Here is an 11,935-nt window from a genome sequence, read left to right on the forward strand (position 1 = left end):
GTCCAAATTATACAGGGTTTTTCATTATCATTGACACAGAAGACCGTTGCCCAATCGAGAGAGCGATTGATTCGGGCCATTTATGAATGTCAATGTTCGATGCTATTATGTTCGCTATATAAGTATTTGTGTCGTTACCGGTGGTCATTACCGTCGGACTCGGCCGCGGGAAAATGACGCGATCTATAGCTTTTTTGTTACTGCTCATTACATGTGGATCCTGCATCGAGATGCGGGAGACCGTAGAAAGGATGGTCATGGTTCGCACCACCGGTTCGGACCTTCAGCCGGCCGCCACTGGCTACCTTTATAAGAAGGAGAGCGACGGCCCGGCAAGTGTGACGCATATGGGAGAAAGTGAAATCATGGAGCATCTGAAAAAGTTTTACGAACAGCCACACGCTTTCACAGCACCCATCCCAGTCGCGGCAGGCCCATTCTATGCTAAAGAAGATGAAAACAAGGCAGCATCTGAATCCAGCGAGTCGCACGTCATACCTGTCGTAGAAAAGTCCGAAGAGGACGAACAAGACGAAGATACAGCGGATGTGGAAGAAGATTACGGCAAATATTTTGCGGACTACGCAAAACACTATGATAACAGCAAAAAAGATTTTGATGATTATTTAAAAGAAGTAGGTCAGTTTAAAGGCGGAATTTACCACGAACACGGCGATGGGAAGGAGCACGACTCGAAAGAACATCACGCCCATGGAGATAAAGGATACAAGGGCTACAAGAACAGCCATCACTACGGTAAAGGTGGCGCCGGAGATTACAATACTAAAAAATATGAAAGTTATTCCATATCTAACGGAGATGGTCACAAAAAGGACTATGGTAAAGCCGACGCGTATGGAAAACATTATGCTCAAGGACATGGATATAAAGAGGGTGATCACGGGCACAAGGCGGCGCACAGCAAGGAAGAGGAGACAGGTGGATTTCACAACCAATACAACAAAGATGAAGAGAAAAAAGATCACGACTTTTATGACGGCAACAAACATGAAGGTGGTTTCCACAAGTATAACAATGGACACGAACATCACGGGACAGACGCCGGGGGACACAAGGAGGGAGGTTCTCACGAATCTGGAAACCACTCGGCTGATGCTGGAAAACACAGTCATCATGAAAAAGAGTCCGATGAGGGGCACCGAGCCGCCCATTCAGCGGAAGAAGGCGGGGAAGCCTCATACGGAAAACACGCTGACTTCGGCTCTCAAGGTGGAAGCCACGACGGAAAAAACTACGGCTTCAAGATCCGACATTAACGTCGGAGGTTTAAAAATATTTGTTATAGTATTGTTGACTTTTGGTATATTTGTAAATAACTAATTTATTTTAGAAGTAATTGTAAGCCATATTGTAAAACGAATACATTTTTATTCTTGTATGGTTTATTTGTATTACTAAATTTATCTCAATATTTTAAATAATAATTTTGAACATTTAAATAAAATCTCCAAATATCATCATCGACATCTGTTTATTAACTAATAGGTTTGGTAGTTAAGTTTAATTAAAATGTCCCGTTTAAATTGTTAATTAAATTGAATAGAACAAGGATATTCGAAAATTGTTTATAGACTTGTTTGAACTTCATCAGATTATAAGTCAGATGTAATTTAGGTCAGGTCTTAATAGACGTGGGGGTAATGCATGGTGGACATCCTCTATAACCGGCATTATAATTCTTTTGAACATTGGACCTTGTGTTGGACCGTTAATTTTTTTTACCATAAACTATCAATCGGCAAATCAATTTCCCCTTTAGATAAAAAAGAAAGACAATTTTCTTATAATCTGTTTCTATAGTCACCAAGAAAAAGGTCTTCCACAATTGTCGACGTTATGTCTCTGAATCTGTCTGTCTCTGAAAAAAGTTTGACAAAAAGTAATTACTCTTTCGCCTATATCCAGATTAGTATATAAAACACAAGTAATTATTTATTTACAACTGTACAGATCACTTTCAGTACCGTTGCGATGGTACTGATTTTTCAAGGTTATGTGCGTATTAGAAATTAATTATCACTTGCTAAACGGTGAAGGAAAACATCGTGAGGAAACCTGCATACCTGAGAGACTTAAAAAACAAAAAAAAATCTCAAAAAGGTATGTGAAGTCTACCAATACGCACTTGGCCAGCGCGGTGGACTATGGCCTTATCCTTCTCATTATGAGAGGAGACCCGTGCCCAGCAGTGGCACGTTAATGGGTTGATGATTATTCAACAAAAATAAATCCGAGACGCATTACAATATGATATTCAGAGACATATGTAACTACAGTGCCGTATCGTGGGTTACTAAATAGCTCTGTATATGATTAAATAGCTTACATAAAAAGCGTTTCTAAAACAGGAAATAGAGAGTCTTTCAAATACGGCAGCGTAGGATCTTTATTTATCCTTCTAAAGTTAATAAGCATACGAATAAGTTGTTAAAGTTGTAAGCGATCTGGCTCATTTATTTTTTATGTATAATTTTAGTTATTTTTAGGATACTGCAATTTTTTTAGTACCACGCTTTTATTTAATTTTTTAATTTAGTTTCTATTTAAAGTTTCTATAATGTATATTTTATAATATTGGAGTAGCAGACAAGCGTGCGGTCCACCTTACGGAGTGGCTTCTGCCGCCCATGGCTATTTGTAAGTAACCTCAGATATGATTAGATATTCCTACCTAAGGGCGGCCACAGATGCGCTGCTACCCTTGAGGAATTATGCTGGAACGCTTCGGAAAAGTATGCCTCTCTTACCACATACTTCAAACCAGAACACAGCAGCGCTTAACTGGCAGAAATAGGTGTGGCAGTGGTGCCGCCGGAGTCGAACAACAAAGGGTCGAACCTTCACATAAAATGAATGTACATAAAAAATAAATTAATTAACTTCATACTTGTAAGATGCGCTTACTCGCAATTTTGCCACTCTAGACAATTGCCCAGCTTAAGTTCCTCTAGATCGAGCATTGGCCACACCGATATCGTCGATCCTATCCAACATGAGTTTATTAAAAATGCTAGAGGCATAATTAACATCCAATGTTTTGAATTTTTATCACCCACTGCACGAGCACGGTGAAATTATAAAATACATGTTGTTTGTTGCTGACATTAGCATCGTCACTAAGGGTTTGGTCTTATAGGCGGTTCCCAGGGGTAGAACCTTCAGTGTGCGCATTTGCCAGCCAGCGAAAAAAAGGTCCTAAATTTTCATACTTGATTGTTTAGGATTTTTTTCTACATACAGTCTCAGGAGCGCAATCATCAAGTCTTGCCAGGGGCAATATAATATTAGATTTGTAGCTAGATAGACTTTTACATTTCATACTGTATCCATTATGAGAAATTTTCTTTCTATAAAATTACGTACAAATTACATAACTAAAATATACTTTTAGTTTTTAGGGTTCCGTACTCAAAAGGGTAAAAACGGAACCCTATTACTAAGACTTCGCTGTCTGTCCGTCTGTCACAGGGCTATATCTCCGGAACCGTAATAGATAGTCACATGATAGTCAATTTTTTTTACAGAAAATGCATAACGGTGGCTGCTATAACAACAATAATATAAAGTTGAATAATAAAGGGGGTCTCCATACTACAAACCGGATTTTTTCGGCATTTTTCGATCTAACTGTTAAATCGTACTAGTTGAAATTTTTACAATCCGTTTACTTCTATAACTGGTATTATAATAAATACAAATGAGAACCATAAAACATATTTTATATAGTTATTTTAATTTTATTATACGTTGTTTACGTATCATTCATCATTACCCCAACGTCACCTATTGTTGTGTCATATAAGTAAGTATTGTTGAAAATAATAAAATGAATAAAAATAAGTAAAAAATAATGATAATTAGGTGGTACGGAAGACTCCGTGTGCAAGTTTGACTCGTACTTGGTGAATTATTAGTACACTACAGAGGGTTGCTAACACAGAGTAAATATTAATAATTATTCTGAGGTTGCTAACTTTTTGTACAAGAAATACACAGGCCGGAGCAAATTAAAACATTTGGTAAAATAAAATCATAGTTTTAAATACACAGAAGATATAATAGGGATTTAAGTATTTTGGGCTTTATCCCTAAAATGCTCCCATTTGCGCAACTACTCGCGCTGTTTCTTATAAACATTAAGTTCAATAGTCATGCTTAGCGAAGTATAGTTCTGCACTAATAAATCATTTTTATGTTAAATACGATTTAACACACAGTAAACAGTTGTATTGTTTCGAAAAGTTCTAGTATTTCGTAATCAAACATTATAGTACTGGCATACTGTAATCTTACTTATTATTATTTTATTTCTAATGTAAAAATCATATTCTGTCATAGTTCAAATCATAGCCTGTTTTTACGATTAATAAAAATAGATTGCGATTATTTGTCTCGTAGACAAACACTTCATTAATAGGTAGCTCAAAATATAGTTACCTATATACTATCGTAGTAAAAATTGATAAACCATGTGACGAGCATAACTCAAAAGTCACATGTTCTAATCTCAGGTTCTAATTACCCGCTCAGCGAAATATCTTACGCAAATTCTAATATGATTGAATTATCTACTTACCGTTGTAAAATTTTCTGCAAAAGCCGTTTCGTTAAAAATAAACAAATATTCGTTTGAATCGTTTTAGTAACTTAATTTTATTATAAGCTTTTTATATAACCATCATGCTCAATCATTGTTTGAAAAGTCATGCGTGATGCGTTTGCCGCCAAAATCCTATATTTTTAATTATTTAGTGATGTCATATGCGTAACTGCCCAGAATAATTTAATCGATTTTTTTATAGTATGTAATATTGAAATTGTGTAGGTCTCAGAGAATATTTTAACGGTATATATTTTTGATATACTTATTGATTAATTTAGAGATGTATACAATAATTATAAATGATTTACTGTGGACATAATTACAGAAATAAATTATCTTTTGATTTAGTAAAAACTATTTTTTTTGTTTGTCTAAAATCGACATTTATCGAAAACGTTTTATTTAGACATATAACTTATATTCATTAATTGGAGTATGTTTTTGGTTTTCCTTGCTTTATAGGCAAGTTATTTTGTGCTCAAAAATTGAAACTTATAATATGAGTTTTTTAGAACTAGAACTACCTAAGAATTTTGGTAATAATGGGTAAGTATGTCAGTAACAAAATCAAGGAATTTCAATTTGTTCGCAAACTACAGATTAAAGTTGAATAAAATGTGTTATGCCCTCGTGGTTACTGAAAATTCAGGCGTTCAGCATTCAGAAGTTAGAGGGACCCGAAAATGCTTCTATTTATTGGTAAATAGAAGCATTTTCATAAGCAGAAATAACCTAGCGGCTATATACCCATAAACAATAGTTTTTAAAATAATAATATTATAATCTTTATAGTTTTTTAGTATTTTTTTTCATATAATAAACCATAACTTCCGTATAAGATATATATCGAACAAAATCTACGTGGTTAAGAAGTATATTAATCAATAAGAACTTATTTTTATATTGATTTTATAGCTTGTATTTATGGTAACCAAAAAAAGACAAACTGTAACATAACGTTTAAAAAAATCTTAATAGTTTTTTACTACTTTCGCATCTCGTAGGCGTCACCTAAAAAAATTTACGCGCTAATTCACTTGCGGTTAACACGCTAGACAAATATTGAACAATTACCATTTTTTTCATTACCGACGTCATTGTCACCTATAACCTCGTCTGATAAGCAATCTGTTACATGGCTACGGGAAAGGTAGCTAGAACACTCACGGACCTTCTTTTGTCTCTAACACTGATATAAATATTGGGTAACCGTGTTATCAAAGTATTACAGCACAGCTAACAGTAGCAAACAGATCTCAAGATGAGGACTGCTCTTAGTATCTTAGTAGCTCTGACTGGCGCCTTGGCGATACAGGTTGGATACGCGCCGCCCGCTACCAGCTACATCTACCGAAGTGACAACGACGGGCCCGCCAGCTTTATACAGTTAGGAGGACACGGGTATCAGCCACAGGCATTCCCGGCTCCCTTAACATTGGGTCCCGTGAAAGCTTTTGAGGCCTACGATTTAGCTGCAGTACCCCTACCTTATATTGCTGCTAAGCCGATTGCAGTAGAAGACGCCGAGGAAGACGACGATGATTCTGATGAGGATGGCGATGATGATGGAGATGATGGCTTAGTGGGACACGGCCACGAATATGCTAAAGGCGGCGGCAACAAATTCCACAAAGGACATCATGAAGACGAGGGCGCAAAAGGAAGCAAGGGCTACCATTCTAAGGAATACATCGAAAAGGGCGACGCTGGGGATTATGCTAAGGAGCATGACGAAGGACATTACGGAAAGGGTGAAGGCGAAAAGGGCGCTTACCACGACGAGGCCGCCGCTCACGGCAAGCACCATGAATCCGGAGGCAGTTACAAGAAGGGAGATCATGGCCATAAGAAGCATCATAGCAAGGGAGAGGAAGTGACTGGATACCACAACGTATACAACAAGAACGAGTTCAAAAAAGATCACGACTTCTATGATGTCGCAGAGAAAGACGGGCACTCTAAGAAATATGGTTATGCAAACAAGCACCAGGAATCATATGACAGCGATCACGCTAAGGGCGGTAAAGGTGATTCTGCTTATGAGAAAGATAACCACGGAAAGGCTGGATACCATTCGAAGGGCCACGTTGATGATGGTGAAGGATCTCATTCTGCCGAAGAAGGCTCCGAGAGTGAATACAAACACGGTAAGGAATACGGAGAACAAGGTGGTAAGAAACACGCCAAAGAATACGGCTACAGCGAAGAAGACGAAGACGACGAATAAATACGAACGACCTAGATACTTGTAAATATGTTATTTATTTAATTCGAATTCTTGATTATTTTGTTATGTTTGATATACGAAGACAATAGATTTTATATTGCAAATAAATGTATATTTAAGATAAACCTATTTTTCTTTTCGTTTGAAGTAGTGACTTACACCATGGTAGAAGTTATTGAATGATTTTTATTATGTAAGTATCCTTAATAGAGTTCCTGACAAAACACAAATAGGTACTTATTTGTGTACCAATAATATTTTTATATACATAGTTGGTTACTACATAAACACATCCATAGTAATAAATTTTGGATGTTGTGTTTGTTTTTCGTTTTTCTACCGAAATCTACAAAATCCTTACAGTAAATTTCAGTAAATTTACCTCATAATTTTATCGAATCCTTAAAAAGCTTACTAATTGTTTTCATTAATTTATACATAATCTCTATAGATACTTAATATTAAACTATAATTAAGTGAATTGTGATAGCTAAAAAATATTTACGAAATACTAAGTCTAGATTTGAAAGTGGTCAATGAATAAGCTTATTTTTGCAATGAAAAAATATTTTCAAGTTTGTAACAGTAGTTCATGGCTTCAGACATAAAACTAATCGATTAAAAATGGTATTGAGTTTAGTTTGACACTATTTGAATTAATAGAACCTAATTAGTCGCCCGTGGAGAAGCAATCAAATTTAAATTATCTAAGTAATTGGTTACAAATCAAATATAATAAATAGGGAATATGCATGTGATTTAGATTTGCTTGTTATTTTTTTCCTCGGTACATTACGGTCCTGAAATTACATCTAAACCATTATTTTTTCTTTATTTCGTGTTAAATTGTTTAAAACTTTAATCAAAAATCGTAAATTATGCGCGCGAAATTCAAATTTGCAAAACGCATTCCCATTGGTCGAATCGAAATATGACGTCACATAGCGTGTTACGATGTTTATCGGCGTCGATATTTAAACTGTTTGAGAGAAAAATTGTTTTTGTCTATATTCCTACAGTGTTATTTATTACCTAGTGCGATTTTTCTAGATAGTATTATTAGGAATAATCAAGAACAATGATTGAAAGTAGTTTTGTCAAAGCACAATCGGACTATTTACCTAAAATATGCAAAATGTATAAACTGTTTTTTATTCATAGGTCAATTCGGAAATATTTAACTGATCATAACTTATTATGTTAATATTCTTTTTTTTTTTCTTTTTTTTTTGTAATATAGCAGACGAGCATACAGTCCGCCCATGGACATCTGTAATCAACCCCAGATAGGATTAGATATTCCCACCTAAGGTCGGCCACAGATGCGCCGCTACCCCTGAGGACTAAGCTGGAACGCCTCGGAAAAGTCTGTCTCCTACCACACCCTTCACTTCGGAACACAGCATCACCTAACACTGCTGTTATTAGGTAGAAATAGGTGTGGCGGTAGTGCCTCCGGAGTCGAACCACAAAAGGTTCTACCACCTTCAACCTATCACCTATCTTCACCTATCTTTATAATATTATAATAGATTATAATGCATTTTGTGTGTTTCAAATGATAGTGTTTGTTGTAAAAGTCGATAAGTACCTAACGAAGTAGATGATCAATGCAATATTTTAAAATCATTTACCTAAAATTATTTTTTTGTTACAGTAAATACAAATGTTAATGCGATTTTGGAGATACTATATCTGTTTCGTATAATCTTGCGTTTTTCGTATTTTCGCATCTTTTGCAAAAGAAAAAACACTATATAATGTATTTATAGTACTAGTTTTGCACAATAACTCTAGGAAATATTTATAAAGTGGTTATTTAGCCTTTCCCATGGTGTAAATAGCGATGAAACCTGAAAACGTTTAATAATACCTTTATGTGCATACAGTTATCATCAATATTAATACAAATCACGCTACGTGACGTCATTCAAAGAGCGCGAAAAATGGCGGCGTTCAAATGTGTCAAATTTTATTGATACTTTAAATAATTTTTAAAAAAATATTTCAAACACTAATAAAATTGTTTATATTTTTTACTATGTTAAAACGATGTGATAAGTGGTTTAAAATAATAAAATAAAAATGTGCATATTCCCTATTGTATACCACATTAGTTAATATAATTAACAGTAACTATGAATCGTGAGGTAAATGTGATTTCTTGGAAGACAAAATCTACAGAATCCATGTCAAAATAGATGTACCCATCACATCTTATTGTGCCCATAAATAAATTGGGGAAGTACGCAAAAACATTAACAGCAAATTTTGCGCCATCAAAATTTTGTATTACTATTTTATACACATACAATATTTAATATATCATAACATAAATGAAGGAACGTTGGAAAAAATATTCTGTAAAATTATACCCAGACTAAATGAAGTCCTATAAAGATTTTTTACTAGGAAATCTTATAACTGATAGCTTCTGCCTGTTTCATAAATAGAATATTAAAATGTCAGTAAAATACTATATATTAAATTACTTATATATTATCTATATTCAGTGCTACGTTTTACTTCGAAGCGTCCATAGCTGAGCTCGAGTGTGTCGAAAGCAATATGTAAGAGCAGGATAGTCAGCGTGTAGGTTAATTTTATTTTTATGACCACTTCCGGAACATAGGTACTTTCGGCAGTCAATTTTACTTGTTATTGGGGAAGCAGTTGGTAATTTTTGTTGTTGTAGGAAATCGTAAGGTGTCAAAAGACCCTATGTTGTAAGCGAAATCCTACACCCAAATAATAAAATGAATGAATGAATATGTGTGGTGAAAGGATTACTCCCTGCACATAATGATCAGCGTGATGATGTAGGCAACTAAATGAACAATTTTATAACACATCAATACTTTTAGGAATTAAATTTTAAACCTTCATGACCGGTTATAATTTGATTATCTTTTAATAGAAATGTAATTACGTATTATAATATGGCATACAGTTCACGTCATTAATGTAAAAACAAAGGTCAGAATAAAAGTAACATAAACATTGATCGTAATTCACTAGTAAATAAATACTGGGGCCTTGACCGATCCGAATCGCCACGCCAATTACTTGCATCGTAATCTCGGATGCAACGGCGTGGAACCAGAAATACTATCGAAGCATCTTCTAAAAAATATACCCTTGATCACCAATTCTTAACAAAAGGCTATATAAACAAGATGGATGCCATGTGTGTCAGTGTCGCAACCTACTTCGATTGCGCAAGAGGCAACAAAAAAATTAGATCACAATGCAAAAGAAATTGTGTTTTGTTCTCTCGTTGACATTGGCTTGTTATTGGGCTGAATCGAAGCCAGTGCGTGTCGGCACGCTGGAATACGACAAACTCGACACCGACATCGACGACCTCAAGTACGAAGTCGAGGAAGAAGACCTGGATGACTTCTCCAAGCTTCTCGAAGAAGCCGACAAAACTTCGAAAAGTGACAAAAGTGCTAAGAGCGAAAAGCTGAACACGAGTGTGGATGCGACAGGTTCTAAAAAGAAAAATACGGACAACAAAGGAGTATCAATCAAAACGAATATTGACGATTTGAAAAAGTTCTTCAAAGTTTTTGGAGGTCACGATCAAGGAAATTATAACGATAACGATGTTTATGGGCTATATAAGAAGGCCGCTGGTAAAGCTGTCGGAGTCACCGGAAAAGAAGACAGGGAATACAAAAAAGGAACGAAAACCAGAGGATTCCATAAAGTACATCATAAGGATGAGTATAAAAAGGAAAAGGAGTTTTTCGAAGATGATGTAACAAGTGGTGTTATTAAGAAAGTTGGTGCCAAGGGAACAGGATTCAAAGTTGCTGGGGGTGTAGGCTTTAATAAAGGCCATTTCCATCATGATCATACCAAAGGACTTTATGGAAAGGAAGGTTTTTCAGACAATGAAAATATTGACAAGGAATTGAAAGGATATAGTGATTCCCAAGGATTTGATTCTTACTTTACAAAAAATAAATAGTAGTTATTAAAGAAGAAAGGTTTCGTAACGTCGTTCTTGTAACATTATTGTTCCTGTATAATTAATTAATTAGGTAGCTCTATTAATATGCAATTTTTGATTATATGGAAAGCGATTACTGATTTGCCTTTAGTAAATATTTTTAAATAATTATGGAATCGTGGTGATTTCGAAAAATATTTATCGAAACTAGAAAAAGATCCAGAAACGATTAAGTAGTATCATGCTAATCTACTTTTTTGACCTAAGGAAAAATGTTTATTTTAAGTCAAATAGACATGTCACACATCTTACAATTATATTTTTTATAATAATTTAAGTACTTTATGAAACTCTTAAATAACTTTTGTATATTTTAAAATACCTCTTTACATATTTAAGTAGCTTTTAACTGTAGTTTATACAATTAAAAGTACCTATTTTGATGTGAAACATCTATAGCCGCACGTAAAACCGATTTCTGGCGTGGCGACGCATGCCGTGCGCAAAAATCGTAATATTTTATTTTATCATTATGACATATTTAGTTCCTATCACAATATGTTCTTTTCTGCATATTAGTTTTACAAAATAATGTCGATGTTTCACATCTGCCAGGCGTCCCGTGACGGCTCACATGTTTTTTTTATTTAAAGAAATATACTTAGATAGAGAACACCAATTTTGAATTTATTTTTTGGTATCTAGGTAGGTATCTATTACCATACATTACAAAGATGATGAGTTATTTTTTTTCTCTAAAACTCATTTATACTATAGCTTTACTTTAAACATGTTCCCAATCCTTTTCAGCGGTTAATTTCTGAAATTTGTAAAATTAACCTTCATTTCTCCTAAAATTCAAAACTTTAATGATTATAAATATAAAACCTGTAGACTATATCTTGATTATTAATTTTAATTATTTTATTAATAAGAAAAAGCAGCCAAATAAGTCTTATCAATCTAACGTTATTATGTCTAGTTGGCCATCACGAACTTTAGAGTTGAGATTTATATGACCTTGTTTGTTCACTCTTGAATAATAAGTCAAAAAGTTTACAATGCATCTGAAAAAACTTCTATCTATAGAGCGCTCAATTTTAATCAAAGTATAATTTAACATGAA

The 11,935-nt window shown here is 34.5% G+C and overlaps 2 protein-coding genes across 2 annotated transcripts; both read left to right on the top strand.

Moving 5' to 3' along the window:
• The first annotated feature begins 5,532 nt into the window (after positions 1-5,532).
• On the top strand, positions 5,533-6,906 carry LOC140745202 (uncharacterized). Its single transcript, XM_073076939.1, has one exon. It carries the CDS (start codon positions 5,886-5,888, stop codon positions 6,849-6,851), a length of 966 nt encoding a protein of 321 aa, XP_072933040.1. The 5' UTR covers positions 5,533-5,885; the 3' UTR covers positions 6,852-6,906.
• Positions 6,907-9,966: 3,060 nt separating this feature from the next.
• Positions 9,967-10,934, top strand: LOC140745323 (uncharacterized). Its single transcript, XM_073077100.1, has one exon. It carries the CDS (start codon positions 10,099-10,101, stop codon positions 10,825-10,827), a length of 729 nt encoding a protein of 242 aa, XP_072933201.1. The 5' UTR covers positions 9,967-10,098; the 3' UTR covers positions 10,828-10,934.
• Positions 10,935-11,935: the final 1,001 nt, after the last annotated feature.

This window comes from Epargyreus clarus, unplaced genomic scaffold (assembly GCF_041222505.1).
Source record: "Epargyreus clarus isolate Ecla_fem2 unplaced genomic scaffold, WU_Ecla_fem_2.2 ptg000010l, whole genome shotgun sequence".
Lineage (NCBI taxonomy): Eukaryota > Metazoa > Arthropoda > Insecta > Lepidoptera > Hesperiidae > Epargyreus > Epargyreus clarus.

What these genes read in the sequence shown, in the direction of transcription:
- LOC140745202 (XM_073076939.1), top strand. Translation starts at nt 5,886, where the DNA reads ATGAGGACTGCTCTTAGTATCTTAGTAGCTCTGACTGGCGCCTTGGCG.
- LOC140745323 (XM_073077100.1), top strand. Translation starts at nt 10,099, where the DNA reads ATGCAAAAGAAATTGTGTTTTGTTCTCTCGTTGACATTGGCTTGTTAT.